This window comes from Triplophysa dalaica, chromosome 9 (assembly GCF_015846415.1).
Source record: "Triplophysa dalaica isolate WHDGS20190420 chromosome 9, ASM1584641v1, whole genome shotgun sequence".
In the NCBI taxonomy this organism is placed as follows: Eukaryota; Metazoa; Chordata; class Actinopteri; order Cypriniformes; family Nemacheilidae; genus Triplophysa; species Triplophysa dalaica.
In genome coordinates this window covers 12,986,654-13,008,531 of record NC_079550.1, presented here as the reverse complement: position 1 = coordinate 13,008,531, position 21,878 = coordinate 12,986,654, and the positions used below count along the sequence as shown (strand labels likewise).

The 21,878-nt window shown below is 42.0% G+C and overlaps 1 protein-coding gene across 1 annotated transcript in view; it reads left to right on the top strand.

Moving 5' to 3' along the window:
* The window catches only part of kmt2a (lysine (K)-specific methyltransferase 2A), a 35,959-nt gene that overhangs the window by 999 nt on the left and 13,082 nt on the right, over nt 1-21,878 (top strand). Inside the window, exons 2-17 of the mRNA XM_056757273.1 lie at nt 10,979-11,048; nt 11,268-14,566; nt 14,655-14,832; nt 14,917-15,142; nt 16,369-16,430; nt 16,524-17,003; nt 17,101-17,165; nt 18,096-18,326; nt 18,410-18,556; nt 19,155-19,250; nt 19,339-19,459; nt 19,530-19,643; nt 19,791-19,975; nt 20,064-20,237; nt 20,392-20,502; nt 20,595-20,668. Of these exons, the coding sequence (XP_056613251.1) occupies nt 10,979-11,048; nt 11,268-14,566; nt 14,655-14,832; nt 14,917-15,142; nt 16,369-16,430; nt 16,524-17,003; nt 17,101-17,165; nt 18,096-18,326; nt 18,410-18,556; nt 19,155-19,250; nt 19,339-19,459; nt 19,530-19,643; nt 19,791-19,975; nt 20,064-20,237; nt 20,392-20,502; nt 20,595-20,668 (5,633 nt within the window). The remainder of the gene's footprint in view (nt 1-10,978; nt 11,049-11,267; nt 14,567-14,654; nt 14,833-14,916; nt 15,143-16,368; nt 16,431-16,523; nt 17,004-17,100; nt 17,166-18,095; nt 18,327-18,409; nt 18,557-19,154; nt 19,251-19,338; nt 19,460-19,529; nt 19,644-19,790; nt 19,976-20,063; nt 20,238-20,391; nt 20,503-20,594; nt 20,669-21,878) is intronic.

Below are 21,878 nucleotides of genomic sequence, written 5' to 3'. Positions count from 1 at the left end.
GTGTAACGTTAGTTTTGTGTTTACTCGTCCTTTAGCTCAATTTTAACTACGTTTTTACATATTTGAGATTAAATAATGGTACTGGAGTACTGTCTGTATTTGGCCCCGAGTTAGCTGACGGCTTCCCATCACAACCTCCTCAAAACAACATAACGTTAGTTAAAGTCTCGGCATGCTTTTGGGACTTAACGCGACTTTTGGGTTATGTCAAAAAATCAGGTTAGGGTGTATCAAACGCGCACAAGAGAATGCACAATATTAGCTGGACCAAAACACCTGGTGCCAGCTGGTTGTTGTTGTCGTCTGAGCATTTAGCTGTAGCACGCAGAGAGGATACATAACGACTGCAGTCTGGTTAAAAAAAATCATCCTGGTTTTTAAGTGTTGACTGGCAGACCAGGGTGTATTCAGTTCAGCCGATTCCAAGTTATGCCTTTCCCCCAAACCTTTTTTGATCGTTTATGTTCACTTACAATACAATTTAGCTCAGTTATACGTTGTCCTCTAGGTTGAGAAATAGATGATGCTAATATAGCATCAACAGTGTTGCTATTAAATGTGCAGCTTGGCGGGGTTTTGTTGCGGAGAATGGATCATGTATGTGTAGATCGTCAAGTATGTGGCAGAAGTTGGCAATATGTGATTTTAGACGTGTTTAACTTCGCCTCCTCCACCTTCGAGAGGAGCTTTGCTAACGTTAGCCCGTTAGCACCCGTTGATGCACGGGAAAATGGGAGGTGGACATGTTTTTTCCCCTCTCGCATATTGCGTAGCAAGCAGTACGCATTTGGAAAAAAAAACATATTTCTAACCAGAATAAGCTCATGCGTTCGTAAAGCATCGCCGAGACTTATGAAACCTCGCGATTTATAAAACACGAGCAAGTGCACTGCGTTAAGCGGCGTAATAGCGCGGCTGCGGTATAAAGTCAGCGTTTGACGAAGGTTGTTATTTGTGGGGGTGTGTACTGTGACAAACTACCATCTTCCTCTCTCGGTGTGAGTAGCGGGGAGGTGGGGGGAGCGCTGCGCATCGGAAACGCGGGGAGACCGAAAGGAGAGCGGGCGCGAATCAGACACGCGCATCGCGCTTCGTTCTCCAGTTCGCGTAGCGCTGACGCGAAAACGATGCGTTTGAAAACGTGGCGCAGATTTAAAAGCGTGTAGATGCTTTTGCGTGCGTTTATGAGTAGCTGATAAGGTCGTTGTACTCTTGCACACATACGGCATATTTACTCCACTCTCTTATAAGATAAATTATGTATTTTTATTGCCTATGTTGTGCGCACGCGCTTTGGTTTGCACTGTCTATTTGTTTTTATCGATCTGCTTGATTGCGATATTGTTATAAATTTGTTTTTAAATGAATGTGACTTGATTCACAGAATGGTTTGCCCAGAGTGCCCAGTTGGATTTGTGAAACGTATAAGTACAAGGCAGACGGCTGAAATCCCTGTGGAGCTCACGCGAGTTGCGGACGCAGCATTGTAGTTTCATTCAGAGGGGATGTTGTGCCTGGGTAGGATTGTTCTGGTTTATCACAGCCTGCTGAGCTCACAGATCAGCCTGAGGCCAGCAGCATGCCCCGTAAACAGAAGCACGCTGCCCCTCCTTCACGCCAGACCCAAATACAACAGTACGGGCCCACAGGGCCCCAATAGGATTTAATTTCTGATGGCTGCCTTTAAGACTTCTTCATTAACCCATTTGGATGGCTTAAAATGTTTACATCGCCGAAAAGCTTCTGTGTGATTTTTCGCAGCTGCAAAAACAAAAATCTTGTAAACCTTGTTTGATTATCTTTTTGCAAATAAAAGTGTGTGGCTGTTTGCTAGACAACTGTTACTTTCTGGAGTTGTCTTGTATAAGTCCCCATTCATCTGTTTCTTTGTGAGGGACGCCATTTGGCTTGCCTTTTAATGTCCAGAGTAAAGCCCCGCTTACAGAATCAGAATGAGGATCAATATCAAGGCCTCGTACAAAAGTGCAGTTGAATGGATACAGCAAATGAATGCTTTGCTCCACTGGTTTCTAATGAATGGCGCAGCCTATACGGAGGGAAGAAGTCCAGCAGGTGTTTGGCCTATTTATCTGAAGAGGGCCCTGTCCCCTAGACAGCGTGTGGATCATAGCAGGAAGCTTTGTGTCTGCTTTTATTCCGGCCCTTAAGAAGCACAGGCGGCTGAAAGAGCACAGACGTGGAAATCAAAGGGTGAAGAGCGAGCCCTCCTCCCCCTGGGACAGCACGGGGAGGGAATTAGACACAGGCCGTCCCATCCATGGCTTTATTCTGCTTTTGTATGCAGGCAAAGGGGGTTTTGCCGCCCGCTTTTTTTGGGTCTGGGGAGCAGCAGCCATTGAGCGCATAGAGCAATTCACTCTGAATTTATGTCTCTCATTACACCTCGCAGGAGGCGCATCTTTGTTTTTATCAAGCCTGTATCTTAAAGCCACGGCTCCTTGTTAGTGTGGGCGAGAGGTGTTGGAACATGTTGTTTGTGAACTCTCAGTTTTGGGTGCTTTGAATGTGTGTGCATGAGCAACATCTGAGAATCGGATATGCATAACATGAAGGGAAATTTCTCCTAATGCCTTTTGTGTTTCGAGAGACTTGAATAATCAGAGGCTTAATTTATAGGGGGTTTCCCAACATGTTTTTTTGGGGGGTGGGGATTGTTTTTTTGGGCGGGGTTTTCGAAACGAACTAAATGATTTCTCATACGTGACCACAGTGTGCTTTTTCTGGTCAGATGACCAGACAGCATGCTTTTGCTATGAGACTATGCTTTTTGTCTTGAGTTATAAAGTCCATTTTTGGATGCAAATAGAGATTTTGAATTATACACGTTTTTTAGATGTCTCATTTTTTAAATGTATATTAACTTACTTTCTAGTACATTTAAATCATTATGAACACATTTTCAGTTTTTTTATTAAAAGTTGGATGCATCAGCAGTTGTGAAGTTGAACATGTAAATTCATTGATTTTTTTGAAAGGCTTCTCTATCAAATATGCTTGGGATTAGAAATGGTGAACTGTTAAATTTCTTGATGTGGAAATATTGGCTTACTGTGATTATAGATTTATATGTATGCTTTGTTGCCACACACACACACACACACACACACACTAGTGCAATTACGTGCCATTCTAGGGAGGGAGAGTTGCCAGGTTGTGTTGTGCTTGCCAGTTTATGGCTAGTTCTTAAGCTAACTGTAGATGCCATGTTGAGCAACTTTCCTAGGTTTGTGACCATCTGCTTGGAACAGGATGTAATGAGTGTATGCAAACAAATAGTCTGTTTGCGTACCTTTTGTTTGCGGAACTGAGAGATGGCACAAACAAGGAATGTATCTGCTCCTTTCAGGAATAACCATGTTAAAGTCCCTGTGAACCTGCAGTTGCATTTTGAAACGGACAGCAGACTGACAGTTGAAGGGGAGGAGTTAACAGATGCGTACGTCATTTAAGATACAGTCATTTCAGGAAGGAAGTGCAGTTTCAGGTTTGAATTGAAGATTATGAGGGCAAACAAATTTTAAAAAGAGAAAAACTCACAGTGATAAACTATTTTACAATTATTGACTTTAATTGATTCTTTAATTGAGCTTTTCTGTAGTTTAGTTGTAAGAGGAGTGCAATGCAATATCAATGCAATGTTGTGGGTTCAGTCCCAGGGGATTGTACATACCTACTTATAAATGTATTGGTTAATCCAATGTAAATCGTTTTGGATTAAAGCGTCTGCCAAATGCATAAATGTAAATTCTATCCTGTTATTGTGACCGATAGAGATACCAATTATTTGCATGTTTATGTGCCCAATATGGAGAACCGATGTTTATTCTATTTTCAACTTTCATTCATACACCAATAAATAGGGGGGTCTGAAGGAGTGCAAAATATAAAGTGCGCCGTTACTAAAGTGTCTTTGTTGAAAAATAATTCTAACCAATTAAAAAATAAAACAAATCAAAAATGTTAAATAACTCTCTCAACTGGTATGTTACATTAATAATATTTTTGTCAGTCTTCTGAAATACCTGCCGACAAAGCACTGTTTATATATGCATTTACTAACATTAGTTTGAAACTGGGATCGTTTGTGTAGCAAGGAAGAACTTCTTAATGTGTTCATTAAGAAGTTTATTAGCGTAATAATGGTTATATAGGCAATGAAAATATAACTTAGGTTGTTTTAAAGCAACAACAGAGAAATTTGGCGTATGGTTCCCCCCTGTGGTTGATAAGCGCAGTTGTCTGTTATCAATGTCATAAATACTGTTGGTGTATAAGCTTCTAAGTGGGCAGCGCAATACACATTAGTGGTCAACCGATTATCGAACTGGCCGATTATCGGCGTTGATATTAAGGATTTAGCCGATAACCGATATCGGTCATTTTCAACGCCGATTTGCCGATAAAGTCATTTAATTTTGAAATGCGCTATTTGGCTCTAATGCAGCCACGGATTTAGTGAGAGCAGTCGGAACACGTCACTCTAGTTTGTTGCCTAGAGTAATGCCCGCCCAATGCCTCTCCGGTTTGTGGGGACTAAGTCACGAGTCCAGCCAATCAACGCGGGAGGCCGCTGCGGAACAGAACGTTTTTTTCACTCTCACACCGAAAGCATTTACTAACTGGAGCTGCTTCGGGTTCATGCTCTCTGAGGTAACACAGCATCAGACGTTGAAATAAATCACAATCCACTACACTGAAGATGCAAAACACTTCAATATAATTAGTGCCTGAGTTTCGGAGCAGCTTTGCGGGTTTCCTGCAGGTTCTGCAGAATTTAAGCATTATAATCATGTAGATATAATTCGGATCCGTAGTATAACAATGATTTTGCTCTGCAAGCAAAATTATTTCTTGTAATTGATCTAGTTGGCGTTTGGCATGTCATTTTAAGTTACGCCATTTCAAAAATGCAAGCCATTATAAAGCATAAAGTACTTTAATCATCGGGCTTCAGTCAGAGCGCTCTCATGCGAATGTGCACACACACACATAGACTCCGCATCTCAAGCTGCTAGCGACAAATGAAAGATAGTTATTTTTCGCAACTTATTTATACACATAAATGTTCAGAGACACACATGATTGTGATTAAATGCCCGTCGTGCCGACAATAAACTCAAGTTATAGGCTAATGTACTAATTAAGTGTGCCTAAAATATGCTTTTAATGTTATAGCTTCACAAAAACATTTGCGGCCTTTTCAAAAACATACACAATAAAGCTATGAAGGCAATTCAATTATTTACACTTATTATATAAATTCAAATTGTGCTAGTTAATCCAATGATGAGCAAAATTATTTATTTAATAGTTCTAGTATTGTATGCAATGTTTAAGTCATCAGAACATATTTTTTTCCATAAATAAATATAATTTATTCCGTTCCATTCGATTCATTTTTTTTTTATTTAGTGGTTTTTACAATGCATTTTTCTTTCCAAGCAGCTTTACATGAGAAAATACAGTGCGGTGCAATAAATAAAGCAATGGTTGTTAACAAAATGTTCACAGAATTCTGCTAGGTGCTCCCTTCTTTCTTTTGTTATTATTAATATAAGTGTTATGATTAAGATTTCTCAGTCAGAATTAAAAATGTTTCAAATGTTTCAGAGCCTGTGTTCGTAATTTTTATATAAAGCATATATATATCGGTTCAAAATATCGGTTATCAGTCTAATTTACATGGAAATAATCGGTATCGGCCCTGAAAAACGCATATCGGTCGACCTTTAATACACATGAATTTGTTGACTAAGCTGAAACGGGTATTACATCATATCACTTCATAAACTGTGCATGTACTTGAGCACTCTTTTGGCATACTACTGGGCTATACTAATATCTCAAACTAGATTCTGAGTTAGCAGCTTGTTGTTAGCCTTTACAACATGGCAGCTAACGTTAGCAACCGAACACATAAGTAGTCACCCAAAAACACAACACATGGATGTGAATGTGTTAAGTAACCTACGTAAATAATTTTATGTAGTTAGACTTTTTGAAAAACTCACGCGTCGTTGTGCTTTGTTATAGATGCAATTATTAACTTGCACACAACTCGCTACAGTATAGCATTAGTAACTATAGATACCGACAGAATCAGCAACTTTTGACCATCAAACATTTAATGGCTCGTGTCCTCTCTCTCTCTCTCTCTCTCTCTCTCTTTTTCCTGGCTCTGCCATGATGATGGTTTGGAGACTTGCGTTGAACTAGATCGTTTTGTCTTATGGTTAGATGTTGACAAAATTCACACAGGCTACGGGTACAATGTGACACATGCCGTAAAGCAGGGGGCTTGTGAACCTACCCGCACATCACCCGCAAGTTACAAGTGTGATTTCAGCCGATAGAGTGCTGCTTAGGTAGCCGCTCTAGTAAAATTCTTCCAGTTACGAGTTGTCCTACCACTAAAATATAATTATTTTAAGGGCAATAACCTCTGTTGTTGCTCACTGTTGCGTAAAAAAAGTTAATCTTGTTGAAAGTTAGCTACATCCTGTGGCTATGCTACAACTTACTGAGCATGATCCTGGTGAATAAACAGCATTATGAATGATGAGCATAAACAACAAATGAATGAATGTATTAATTCTTTGCTGTTTAATTTAATGTAAAGTTAAGTTTTCATTGGGATAGGAATTGATGGCTGAGGCTATGTAACTGCATGTTTGTACCTATTAGAACAAAGCTTTCATTTGTGCAATAATTGCGCACATGTTAATAAAGTTTGTTGATTAAAGCAAATGAGTATACCTTGCCTGTGCATGCTGTCGTTGACTCGTCTCGTCTCCTGCATGCAATTCTCTAAACGGCCACAAAATGGCGGTGCTTATCGGTGAATACAATATTAGAAAACAGATACCCGATGATGGGACTATGCTCAAATATCGGGGAAACAATGTATCGGTCGATCTCCAAATCAGTTCTTTATTTTTCCTATCATGACTTATGACTTTGCTGGTGTTAAAACAAAGAAGAACTCCAGCCACTGTCCCTCCTCCCAAATCCAACACTGGCAGCAGGTGCTCAGGCGCCTTGGCCGAGCCGAGTGTCACTTTCTCGAGCCCAGTATCGCCGCTCCCCCTCCGTCTTCGTTGTGGGTGTTGATTGAGCAGCTTCCCCGGTGTGGGTCGTCATAACTTGTAGTGTGTGGGTGGGTTGTTTAGATTGACTTTTCATGCCTGTCACCCCCTGACTCTTCATCACGCCAAATCATGTTTTTATGGTCAAAGGGATGCCTTGTGTACCCAAACCCTCCCCCCTTTCCTCTTGTCTAAGGATGTTGTTTACATCTCGCAGCGTGCCTCACACACAAGGTGGAGAAGGGTGTGTGTGCATGAGTGCTTGAGTGCCTGAAGCAGAGTCGTGCTGTCATTGAGAACTACTCATGGTGTCACGCTGACTTTGAGCTCCGCTGCTCGCAGCTTTCTAGTACTCTATCACCTTCGGCTCAACAGCAGAGCAAAAATGAAGTCATCGTTTCGCTGGTAGTGTTTTAGAGTTGAAGCAAATATCTATCAAAAGCTCCTATACGTTAACTGTAAATGTTGTCTAATATACCTGAATCAAGGCTTCTTTCCTTTTTGGTTTTGTGATGCTTTAATTAAAGAGATAATTCACCCAAAAGTGAAAATTCTGTCATTATTTACTCACCCTCAGATTGTTACAAACCTGTATAAATTTCTTTACGAGAAACACAAGCAAAATTATTTGGAAGAATGTCAGTAACCAAATATATATCATCCCAATTGATCCCAATAGTATTTATTTTTCCTACTATGGTAATCAATGGTGGCCAAGGACTGTTTGGTTACAAGTATTCTTTCATATATCTTCCTTAGTGATCATCATAACAAAGAAATCTATAAGGAAGAACTAGTATATGTTGACAGATTTTTCATTTTTGGGTGGAGTATCCCTTAAGGATAAACATGGAGAGCACAGATCATCTGAGGACACAGATTGCAGTTTAATTTGGTCTGCACTGCAGAATTTTGTCTCCATCATATGTTGAAATTAGGGGTGTAACGAGACTTCATGTTATGATATTTTGTGATGCAAAAATGTTACGATGCGCACCGTTGAGAGATGGGGATATTTTACGATATGTTTAATTATACTTGTTCAATGGTCAAGGCGCTACCTACTCTGCGCCAGCGCATCATGTGTGCTTATCTCAGATATGCGGTAGAGATTGAAGTCTCTGGGAGAAGGGGACGCACAAGACACAATCTGTGTCTCGAAGTGGTTTACAAAGTGTCATATATTCCTACGCAATCGCCGTTAAAACACAGCAAACTTAAAGCGTGACTGCAAGTGAGTCGCCACGAAACTCATTACAAAGGCAGCACAAACGTTTTTAAATGCTTACGTTAATATATCCGCTAACGTGAGCTGCTGCATAACGTGATATGCTACATAAAGTAAGCCAAAAGAAACCAGCGCTGATCTTGATTCTAATTTCAGTCAAGCGTGAAAATGTTAAAATTCTTTATTAACTTGTATGTGCAACAAAATAAATGGAACTTTAATTTAATATTTTGTTCAAAATATCGATATGCGTTTCGTATCGTGAACCCAGTATCGATATATGTACCGAATCGTGAGCTGAGTATATCGTTACACCCCAGTTGAAATGAAAGCTGAATGGGAATTTGTTTGTAATGTATTTCTTTATGGATTGTATGTGTGCAGTCTCTGATAGCATCTGTTCTACAAACAGGACCGAAGGGATTAAGATGCAGCCCCACTTGCTGCTATAAATATAAAAATATGAAATAAACCCCCTTCCCCCTAAAGGCTTGAAAATCAACACAATAGGCTGTTTAAGGAACTTGCAGTCATTAATAATCTTTTGAGAGGTAGGGCCCTAGTGCATTGTGGAAATTTGTCAGTTCTTACTGTAATGTAAGCCCATTTAATTTCTCTAGCTAATAATAGTAAGTATATTTTAATTTACCAAACTATGAGCAGTTACAGTGATTTTGTGAGAATAGAGATGACCAGTTAGTTGAGGTACTGGTTTTCTTTTTTTCGCATGTTGATATGCTGCTGTCTTCAAGTACACTTCACTTTAAAGGTCCAGTGTATGAAATGTAGTGGTGAGGTTGCGAATTGCAGGCATGGCCCAACCCTCACCCCTTTCAAAGAATTCAAGTGGCTTGACTAAGCCACTTGACTAATTCACAGGACTAAGATGTCGTCAAATTTCTGCTTCTTTGCCAAAGGAGACAATGTATTTACGAAACACGCTCTTTAAAGCAGTTAGGTCTACTGTAGAAACAACATGTTAGGGAACCGGCGGTGTATGTAGGTAGAAATAGTTCATTCCAAGGTAACCAAAACATAACACATCATTATGTAAGGTCTATACACCTCTAAAGATATAGTTATGTATGTTATATTGCATTTTTGTCAATAGATCCTCCAAAAAATTACACACAGCACCTTTATTTTTGGTTACTACACCCACAAAAATACAGTATGCCTTCTCTTAGTGTGTATCTTTGTCAGTGAATTTGAATTTGTACGACTAAATTCACACCAAGGACAATTCAAAGACTGTGACATTTTTATCACAACATAAAACGTAGTGCACCCAGCTGCAAAGCAGACTGTAATTACAGTAATCATCTGCGCTGTAAGCCTGTTAAAAACCTGATAAATGTAAGAAATGTGGCAGACTTGAAGGGTTCCTAAAATGTTGTGACAGAATTGGATCAGGAAGGCGAGAGCCCAAATGGCCCATGTAATCAGCATTCCTCCCTGTACCCCTAATGTCAGGTATGAGATAAGCACAGGGCCATCTCACACAGAGCTTTATAAAATCCCATCGTGGGACATCTTCAAAGCTTAGCCTGCTTGATTGACCGAGTGGGAGCAGTTGTCAAGCGATACGATATGGCCATTGCAACAGATGTCCTGACAGTGAGATCAGTGCTGATGTCATGCAGCCTAGCAACAACAGCTGCTAAGGATACCTGAGTAGAAATTACTCTGAGGGAACTGGTCATCTCAGCAGGAAGGGGCATCAATAGACGGCACAGATGTTTTTGTCACTTTTTGTAAAAGGATAGTTCACCCAAAATATTTCACCATTTACTTTGCCTCATGTCATTTTGAATCTATGTCAGGTTTCAATAATCTATTACATTCGTCTGCAGAACACATAAGAAGATATTTTGAAGGACATTGGTACCCAAATAACACTGGCATCCATTGACTCCCAACTTTCTCAAAATATCTTCATTTGTGTTATACAGAAAAAAAAGAAGTAATTTACAGGTTTCAAACGACACGGGAGTGAATAAATGACATAAATGTTTATTTTTGGGTGAACTGTCCATTTAAGTTAATAGATTTATACTACTGTACTTCAGAGAAGTTCATGTGAAAGGGTAATATTTTTTTTTCATTTAGAGTGCAGCCAAATCTTACACAGTAGACTGTTTGCAAAGATTTCTTTGGTTGCTAACTGTAGACAAACACTGTCATATATTCCTGGATGTCGTTATTATGCTGGATCATAATGCATTTGTAATATGCTGTTCATGTTAAAGTTTAGTCAGGTGTTGTTTTGAACAGACAGTGGTAAAGTAATGGTTTAAACTAACGAGTGAAATCTGTTTCCAGGAGTGTAGTGCATTTAAAATATAAACGTTATTCAGATGAGCATGTTGTGGCCATTACTTAACTAACTTGAATAACTGCACTTTTTTTTTTCTTTAACATTTCACTCTTGAACTGCAACCGACCGTTAGGTCTGGTATGGTTTTTGAAATGAGAATCAGTTACATTATGAGTGGTCTCCTGGCACAACGTTTTCATATTTATGGGAGTGTAAAAAAAAGTGAGTCATACCACACATGTCAGGGGCATTTATTTTGGAAAATTACCCATAAGATTACATGCATACACTGACCTATATTGTAAAGTTAATTTTATCTTTCTATAGGAAGAATTTGGTGGCTTTGACCCAGTCAATGACAGCAGAACAATACAAAGCCCAGGAAGGACGTCAATAGGTGAAGGACCATTTACTTGATCTTTAATTCCATTTCTTATGTATTCTCCAGTATTTTTAAATGTGATGTGGAACTGGCATATTTTAAATTGTACTTTCTTTTCTACATTGCTCTTTTGCCAAGTAGCTGTTTATAAGGGGTATAGAAAACAATATTTTGGCTTGTATCTGCAAGTTTCTAATATTTCAGTATTTAAATAATGCGTTTATTTTTTGTCAGGTCCCGTCACACCAGAAAAGAAGCCCAGAGGACGTCCTCCGAGGGCTCTGGCTACACAGAGAGTTGGCCCTAATGTTGAGACAGCTTCTTTGCCTGTCACCACAGTTCCTACAGTGAAGGTTAAACGACCACCAGGGAGACCCCCTGGCTCTGGAGAGAAAAGAAGAGGCCGCCCACCTGCTTCTGCCAGCCAGAGAAGCTGGCAACAGAGCAGCCATGTACTGCCTGAAGATGGTAGGGATGCAGTACAGGAATGCAGCTCCAGCCCCACATGTCGCAAGGACACTGCAGAGGATGAAGTTGAGGAGAAAAGGCAAACTCTGCTTGGGTCTGGGCAGCATCAGGGATCAGAGGCAAAGCTTAACAAAATCAGACGGGAATCCAAGGTGACCAAACTGAAAAGACTTCGGGATGTCAAACTGAGCCCACTGAAGTCTAGGCTAAAGGCCATTGGGGGAAAAGGTGTCCCAGTTCCTGTCGGGCAAAAAAGGAAACGGGGCAGACCGCCTTCTGCTGAGCGTCTCAAAGCTGAGGCCGCTGCTCAGGCTGCTATTGCCTCCTCACTCCAGGAGTTGTCCTCTACAGTTTCTGGGACTGCCAAACATAAAGCCTTCAGGGTTCGTCAGGTACAAGATTTGGGTCCCAGCACACCACACGATATCAAGCTCAGGGATTCTTATCCTGCTGATGAACGCACTAGCCCAGGTCCACCCGACTCACCCCCAGCAGTCAACCCTGTAACACCTTCTAAACTTGGGAGGCCCTTAGGGTTACGTCAGAGCCCTCGTCATGTCAAGCCTGTGCGTGTTGTCCCTTCCTCCAAACGCACTGATGCCACTATTGCAAAGCAGCTTCTACAACGGGCCAAGAAAGGAGCCCAGAAAAAGAAACTCTTGGAGAAAGAGGCTATAGGCACCCAGGGATCTGGAAATCTTGAGGTTGGCAGGCACAGGAGGCGAACACAGCTAACGAATATCAGGCAGTTTATCATGCCTGTTGTGAGCACAGTGTCCTTGCGCATCATCAAGACTCCAAAGCGCTTCATTGATGAGGCCAGTTTCAGCACTCCACCGCCACACACAAAAATTGCGCGATTGGACTCTGTGGTATCCGCCTCGGCACCCCAACCCGTGATGTCATCCTCCCCCGCCCTTGTTTCCACAACGCCGGTCACGAGTGGAGCTGCTGCCACACCAGGGTCAAGGTCTTCTGTTGATTCTCTCCCACCCCCACCACCTCCTGTCTCGACAACCAGCGCCACCACGGTAGCAGCGACTCTCCTCAACAACAGCAGCTGCAACAACAGCGCTAGCAATGGACGTTTCAGTAGCAGTGCGGCCTCCTGTGGCTCCAGCGCTGTTTCACAGCATTCCTCTCAAGTCTCTTCTGGCGAGTCATCTCGATCCAGCAGTCCAAGCCTTGACGACTCTTCCTGTGACTCGCAGGCCTCCGAGGGCACCCAGGCCCTCTCTGAAGAACCTGATCATTCCCCTGCCTTTCAGGCAGAGGCCAAGATGAGCATGCACCACGCCTCACACCCACCATCACCACCATCTGAGCCAGAGCCAGACCATGTAGAGTTGGCATGCAGCAGGCGGGGTCGCAGAGGTCAAAGTCACAGGAGGGGGTCTTTAGTGCCACGTGGTAGAGGTAGTCTGGTTCGTGGAAGGAAACAGCCTATTATCAGCCCAGCCACAGGGGTTTTGATGTCAACACAGCCCGGATCTCAACAAGCCTCTTCCACAGCATCTTCTTCCTCTTCCCCCCCACCACCTCCTCTCCTCAGCGCTCCTCAGCCTCCCCAAGCAGCTTCTGCCAATACATCTGAGCATCATTCCCACTCTTCATGGATGCTGCCGCATTCAGTTGCTCCCTTCCTACCCACCTCTCTCTCCAGCGCTCATGATAAACGTCGCTCCATATTACGTGAGCCCACTTTTCGCTGGACGTCTCTGTCATGCGCCGAAAGTAAGTACTTCTCATCTGCGAAGTACGCGAAGGAGGGCCTTATACGCAAGCCCACATTTGACAACTTTCGTCCTCCGCCACTCACTGCTGAAGATGTGGGACTCATTCCTCCAGGGCCTAGCGGAGGTGGCATTGCACCTGGTGGATTCCCTGCACCAGGCAGTGCACCTGGATCCAGTACCAGGCTTTTCTCCCCCCTGCATCATCACCACAATCACCACCAGCAATCTTCGTCTCGCTTTGAAACACCACTCAAAAAGCACAGCCCTCTACTACGCCCCGCACTCTTCACTCCGAGTGCGGCTCATTCCCGCATCTTTGAGTCAGTCACCCTCCCATCCTCATCAGGCAGCAGTCCTGGCTCCCTGTCCCCACTTCAAGTCTCACCAACATCAAGCAAAAAGAGAAAGGGGTCTAGGTTCTCCCGTGGACAACCCAGGTCACCCTCACACTCCATGACTACCAGGAGCAGTCAGCCAGGAGTTCAGACTGGGAAATCCCCCTCTGAACAATCTGTGTTGAGCAGTTCTGTTCCCATAAGCGTGACTGGCAATTCTAGCCCATTGCCTGGAGTCAGTCCGCTTGTTGCTAGTGCCTTAAATCAAGCTTTCAGCGGCTTTCCATCAGGCTCCACTGGCCTGACTGGGGTTACGGATGGGAGACGAGCAGCTGGGGGTGTCTGTGTAAGCAGGGGTTCTGCTTCATCCTCACAGATATTCTCACTTTTTACACCCAATGCTCAAGCTTCTGGAAAAGCAGGAAGAGAACGCAGTGCCTCCGGTACAAGAGACACGGGTCCAAGGGAGAAGGACAGGGAAGCAGAGAAGGCTAGGGAACGTGAAAAAGAAAACAAGAGAGACGGAAGGAAAGATTGGGAAAGGAGAGGGAGGAGCCTTTCATCAGAGGTTTCCCCCAGTTCTACATCTAGCCTCTTTGTGGCGGAGGGGAGGGATGTTGAAGAATCTCTTACCCAGAAAAAAACACCTGGTCGTAAGAAATCAGTCATGGTCGATTCTGGCGCAGAGGCCTCCCCGACGGAGTCTGCATCAATGCAGTCAATTGGGGCCTTGCCATCCAAGGGTCGTCTTCCAAGAAAAGGCAGACCTTCTGAGAAAAGTATTGAAATGGAGGGTGTTGAGAGGGAGAAGGACAAGGTGAGGTTGAGTGCTCCTACCGTGCCAGGGCAGATGAGAAAAACCCCTGTAACCACATCACTAACATGGAGTCCAAGTACAGACAAACGTGTTGTAAAGCTGCTGAGAAAGGCTAAAGCACAGCTCAATAAGATAGAGAAGAGAGAGTTACAACCGGGTGATCAGCCAAAATTGCAGGTATGTTCCTCTGATAGCGGTTTATGGTTTTTACTTCTACATTTGGAAAAGATATATAAAATATAATTTCCAATTGTTTATTTTTTAGGGTCAGGAGAGTGACTCCTCAGAGACGTCAGTCCGTGGCCCACGCATAAAGCATGTGTGTCGTCGTGCAGCTGTAGCTCTGGGTCGCAACCGTGCTGTGTTCCCAGATGATATGCCTACCCTTAGTGCCTTGCCATGGGAGGAGAGAGAAAAGATCTTGTCTTCCATGGGAAATGATGGTGAGAAAACAGCTTAGAGAAACTGTGTATGATTTGCATTAATAGTGTTATTGAACTTAATTTGTTGATGTTTCAATTCATAAGACAAATCGTCAGTTGCGGGGTCAGAGGAGGCAGATCCACCCTCACCTCCCATTAAGCCAGTTACAAGGCAGAAAACAGTCCAGGAGGCCCCTCCCAGGAAGGGTCGGCGCTCTCGACGCTGCGGGCAGTGTCCAGGCTGCCAGGTCCCGAATGACTGTGGGGTCTGCACTAACTGCTTGGATAAGCCCAAATTTGGCGGACGGAACATTAAAAAGCAATGTTGCAAGTGAGTGTAAAATTTATATTTGTTAGCACTACTGTAGTTTTAGGTTTTACGCCATTAAAGGTCTCATGAAGTGTGCTTGTTTATTGTTTTATACTGTTATATGAGGTCTACTTATGTCATTTGCGTGGTTTTTACATTCAAAAACATCAAAATCAATAAGTAATAGGTTATTTTCTACATGGGTTTTGAGACCAGCTCGACAAATGCACGGTTTTAATGGGCATTGAAGACTTCATAAGTAAACACAAACTGCTTTGATTGGATAGCAGTTTGCGTAGTTAAGGCCTTCTGTGATTATGGTAAGAGACGTAACGTTAGGTTACACATTAGCATCATTCACAGTTTTCGCACAGCATCAGTATTATCTGTAGACCTCCTGTGATTTATAAATGACCTCCCCACATCAGTATTTCATGTTACACAATTGCACGGCATGATTTTACTAAAATTTGACTTTTTTGCCGAATGTGATGGCAAGGCTTTGCGTATAGTTTGTAAAGCCTATAGTTGTATTGTGTTTAATGATATATATCTGTACCTGTCTGCATTTGAGACCCGTGATAGCGAACCAGAAAAAGATCAACGCGATCGCGGGTCTCAAATGTTACGAGAGTTTCCATGATAAATAAACAAATTGGAGACTCCCGGTAACAGATGGATATCACCCAGCACCCGAAATAATACCAAAACACTTAAAAAAAGCCTCCATTATTTGCAAACGGCGGTTTAAACCTTTAAAAATTCCGTATGAGCCTACCAAATTACAGAGATGGTGATTCGAACAGGCTTAAGATGCCGGAATCCGAAGGAAGTTTATGCAGCGACTGTATACTTCCACGACCAGGGATGGCACAATATTTAACTATCTTTAACGGCATGTATATTTATTTCTTGCTCGCTCTATCTAGTTCCGCACCACTTCAGAATTGTCATGCACGAACCAGTGGGCGGGGCTAGGGAAGTAGTCGTTGATATTTTTCTATGGAGGCGGTGTTCAACTTGATGAATGTCATCATAGATAGGTGCATTCCAGAACCTGGCATTCGCTGGGCCAGTGTCAATAACAGATGTAATCTCAGAAACAAGGGCGTGATTTACATGATGTTCACTGAATACGATTCCCTCTTAGATAACAAAAGCTCAGGTTAAAATTCTGAATTTAATTCATACCTCCTTTAAAGTTTAATTTTCAGAAAGCTTTAACATGTATGTTTGTTTTGTCACAGAGTAAGAAAATGTCAGAATTTGCAGTGGATGCCGTCAAAGTTTCTTCAGAAGCAGGCAAAAGGTGATTTTTTTTTTTTTTTTAAAGGAATTTTCCCTTTTAAAGCAATCTCAACTTTGCTGTATTTCAGTTAATTTTCTTCTACATCAACTACAGGTAAAAAAGATAAGCGGAGAAATAAATGGTCCGAAAAAAAGGAGGCACATCAGCATGTCAAATCGCAGTGTTCTGAAGCAATCCCCAAACCAGCCTCTTCTCCAAAGGAAGAGCCGCCCCGTAAGAAAAGTGAAACTCCACCGCCTGTCCAGAGAGAGGACAAACATAACCAGACGCAGCCTGCATCACCATCCTCATCATCTTCCTCCCCAAAGCACTCCCCTCTCTCTAGTCCTTCTGACGATTCCAAGCATTCTCAGGCCCCTTCAAGCTCTGCTTCCAGGAAGGAATGGAAGCAGCAGGCCAGTCCATCAGCCACTTCTTTGCATGCTGCCCCATCATCGCCACCAGCACAATCCCAGCAGTCCTTGCAGCAGCAAAGCCAAGTGCCAGCAAAAAAGGAAGGCCTTTCAAATTCCCAAACCAGTGACCCCAAGAAATCTCAGCAGCAAAGTCAACCCAGTTCTACTACAGACACAGGTTTGGAGAAGCCATATGTTAGACTTTATGTACCGTTTGTAAATCTGCCTATAAAACATAGTTTTTGTTTTAATATAATGTTATATTTTCGCATCAGAAACAAAGCAAAAGAAACCAGCCACCCGATGTGTACAACCAACCAAGCCTAAACCAAAAGAGAAGGCAAGTTATTTTTTTCTTTTCAAAATTTTTGTGTTCTGTTTCTAATTTTTTATTACAATTGTAAGATATTTGTCCACATTATAATACTGTAATATTTACTGTATTTTCTACTGCAGTTCAGTGTAGTAAATACTAAGGTTTATTATACTACAGCTTTACTACATCGTGTTTACAACAGGTTATAAATATACTGCAGGTAAATATATTTTTCATCTAGCTCAAATTAGCCAGACTTTTATTTTGGAGAGTTGTTGAGCTGACACCTCAAGTGTTTGTTTGACGACAGCTTCTAAAATACTGAAATGTTCGGAAAATAAACTTTTAGAGCACCTCTGGAGATTACATTTAAGCATTTGGCAGACACATTTATCTAGAGGTGCACCGATTGACCGGCGAGAAACCGGAATCGGACGGTTTTCGCATGATCTGCCATGATCGGTGACCGGCTGGTCAGCATCAAGTCTTGCCGATTGGAAGCCGATCGTATGTTGCCAGCGACGAGTGCAAAAACGTCACAGCTGTCAGTATACTCAAAGACGCAAGTAAACATGTAAACGCCGTTCGTGACTGCTGTCTTTCATGGATCATTTAAACTCGTGACTGAGTGGTTCAACCGAACTGCGTGAGTCTCCGCGCATGCGCAAGTACACACATCATGTAGTGCATAGACAGAGAGATGCTCAATTTTTGACTGTCTTGTAGTTTATCTTTCGTTGCTCTGTCTACTTTGGGTATGTACTACATGCTAACTGTGATGCAAAACTCTGACACATGCTAAACTCAAGTTGAAGTCGTTCACTATGTGTAAATGAATGTAAATTCCATTCAACCCGATTGATTGTCTTACGTTAAAACTATGGTATACTTCACTGAGTTTAAAACTCACTTACTCATTATTTTATAAATGCAATGTTTTTGTGTCCTGGACAGTTACCTACCAAACCAGACAGCAGTACTTTAAACTCCCAGAGCACTCCCTCGACTGGGGGCATCACCAAGCATAAAGCGCCCTACGATGGAGTGCATCGAATCAGAGTAGATTTCAAGGAGGATCATGACATTGAGAATGTCTGGGAGATGGGTGGGCTCAGCATTCTTACCTCCGTGCCAATCACCCCACGGGTGGTGTGCTTTCTTTGTGCCAGCAGCGGTAACACAGAGGTAGGCCTTAGCTTGTTTTTAAGTTGTGTCTTAAGAAAATGCAAAACATGAGTGGAAATGTACTTACGGCTTGTTGTTTGTAGTTCATTTTCTGTCAGGTGTGTTGTGAGCCTTTCCACCTTTTCTGCTTGGGAGAGACAGAGCGCCCCCATGAGGAACAGTGGGAGAACTGGTGCTGCCGCCGGTGTCGCTTTTGCCATGTTTGTGGCCTGAAGTATCAGAAAACCAAAGTAAGAGTTCTGTACACATTTCTTGTGATCATTTTAGATTTTCCAACCAGTCAAGTATATATATTTGTATATATCGTTGCTGTCCTTCCAAAACCCTGAATGTCCAAATTTGCTGGTGTTCAGGAGGTGTTGAAAGAGTTGGAGCCTCCAGATTTAGGGGAAAGAGAGGTTTTGCCCAGTGTATTATGATACAAATTTATGTCATGATTCTCAAGTAGTTCTCTTCTTTTGTTCTGACAGTAGTGATGTGACCATCAGGGCCAAAAGGATATGATTCATTCTGCTGGAATGGTTAAAGAATAATGGAAAGGCATAATTATTAAAGCATGAATTAGCGTGGATCTAAAACTTTTTCCCCATCTCAAAATTTGCTGGCACATTTTTAACAACATCCTGATAAATGTCCTCATTTGGTATGTGCTTTTTAAAAATCCATCCTTATTAAAGGCAAACACGTGTTTGCTCTCTGGATTTATCATTTCCTTTTTCTACACTATTACTTGCAAGTTGTAATGGAAAACAACTGTGAAGTTTTTTCCCAGCTAGGCAGTCTAAAAACCAAGATGTTTTTAAAAGTTTTTTTCTTAACATCATCTAGCAACTACTGGAGTGCGACAAGTGCCGAAATAGCTTTCACCCTGAGTGCCTGGGACCCAACCACCCTACCAGACCCACCAAGAAGAAGAGAGTCTGGGTATATACACACACGCAGCCTCAGATGTCTGTAACATCTGTGGTGCTTTTACGGCATTTGCCCATAATTATTTTCCCCTCTGCCACAGATATGCACCAAATGTGTACGCTGTAAGAGCTGTGGGGCCACTAAACCAGGGAAAGCATGGGATGCCCAATGGTCACATGATTTCTCTCTGTGTCAAGACTGTGCCAAACTCATAGCCAAAGGTCAGTATATATCACAGTTGTTTTTTATGGTTTGGACACTGTAAAGTACTCAATAAGTTTTGTATCCCAGGCAACTTCTGCTCGATCTGTAATAAGTGCTATGATGACGATGACTATGAAAGCAAACTGGTGAAGTGCAGGAAGTGTGATTGCTGGGTTCATGCCAAATGTGAACATTTAACCGGTAAGTCATCTGTTTTAACTACATTTGAATTTCTTTGGCTTAGTCTGACTACACAATGTTCATCAACTAATGTGACAAAGCTAATTGCTTTCCTTTGGAGTAACAACCTACATACTTTAAAGCTTAATCTTTATCTTTTTTATTTAGATGACATGTATGAGCTCCTGTCGAACCTGCCTGAGAATGTTGCCTATACCTGCGTAAAATGCACTGAGCCCCATCACACTGAGTGGCGTGATGTCCTTGAGAAAGAGATGCAGAAATCCATGCGACAGGTTCTCACTGCCCTGCTCAACTCTCGCACATCCACACACCTGCTTCGTTACAGACAGGTGAGCTTCCACCTCCAAAAGAAGACCAAATGCGGTTGTTATGGCCGTTTTACTTTATTTTTTGCTGATGCCTTCATCCTCGTCTCAGGCCGTTATGAAACCACCTGAGCTCAACCCAGAAACAGAAGAGAGCCTTCCCTCACGCCGTTCCCCCGAGGGTCCTGACCCGCCTGTGCTGACAGAGGTGTTGCCACCAAATGATTCACCTCTCGATTTGGAGTCCGTGGAGAAGAAAATGGATTCAGGATGCTATAAGTCTCTTGTAAGAATATTTCAGCGCCTCCTTATTTAATAGATAGGTGGAGTAGCTTTTATGTTTCTATTCTTGCTGCTGTTTGAGTGTCTAATGGAAAAGGTTCAGATACAGGTCACCTAGAAAAGAGAACCATGTGTCATTTTCTGCTCTCACATTTCAGCTGGAGTTCAGTGATGACATTGTAAAAATCATCCAGACAGCCTTCAATTCGGATGGTGGTCAGATGGAGAGCAGAAAGGCCAACAGCATGATCAAGTCCTTCTTTATTCGGGTGAGCTAAAGCTAGTGGATGCAGTTTTTGACAGTGGAACATCTTGTCGTCCTACTTTATTGTGGCTAATCGTACTGTTTTTTTGGTTACAGCAAATAGAGCGGGTTTTTCCATGGTTTGGAGTGAAGGAGTCCAAATTCTGGGAGACGCACAAAGTTGCTTCCAAGTAAGTCTTTATTTGATTTGCAATATTAATTTTGGCATTAATCATTTCATTACATAATTTAAAATATATTTTCAGGAAGTAAAAGAAGTGTAATAATGCAAAAAAGTATGACCAGTGATCATGGGAAATAAGGTCTTAAAAATGCAAAGCTTACTGCCAAGTTTTTGTCTATTCTTTGCTCTCCTATAGAGCAGATATATCACCTTCCCAAAGGGCATGAAGCCTCTGTATGGTCTAGTTCCATTGTTTGAGGTTGGCAGACAGTGTCACATTTCACATTGGTGCTTTGACAAAGTCTTGCGGTTGGTTTGCCTGTTTGTAGACTTCATTTGTTGCCATGAATTATTAAGAACAGTTTTTTGTGCATGTGTACTGGACATGACTTGAGTATTCTTCAAAAAGAAAAATATCACTAATTTTTACAAGCTTTTAGGCTCTTTACAGGCCTAATTGTTCCTCTCTAAATTAATGTATAGATGATAGGGGTGTGGCACGACTGGTCTCGCAAGAACACAATATCCTCACGCAATTCACACACAATGTGATTTTTTTCGTCCCGCAGATTTACCTTCCCACCATTTTTCTAGGTAAACATGCTAGATGGATGGGTTTCATTTACGTGTCTCTCTCGTATCTGTTGCTCCTCGTGCATAAGCACTAGTGTAAACACTATTCATGATGCCAGCAGCACTTTAATGGCACGCAGAGCGTGGCTGGATAGCAGTGGATTGTAACATAAGTACATTATAGCAATTGCAAGTTCACTTTACATTTTTTTTAAGTACATTCACAGGCAAACCTCTTCAAAAACAGATAATCTGTCTCTTATGTGCAATATTAGCATAAAACATGATGTAGTTTTAACTGTTTCTCTGAAGGCTGTGAGGGTTCAGCCAGTGGAGGAAGGAGGATTGACAGTGTTATATGATTGCCACCTCTGCTAACACGAGCACTATGCAAAAGCATATAGAGAAAACAATCACAGCTCTTTACTAAAAGCATAATTTTTTTGCAATTACTGCCTGCTAGTTGAGTTTGTGACAAAACATTTTCTAGTGTTTACATATTGTTTATAACTTCATTATAAAATAGACATTACATTTGTTTCATGATATACAAGTTGATTTTATAATGTCTAAATATTTTTTTTATGTTAATGAAAAACCATTTTTCCCTCTATATTTCATTGAGGATTTCTTTAAAAAAGTCT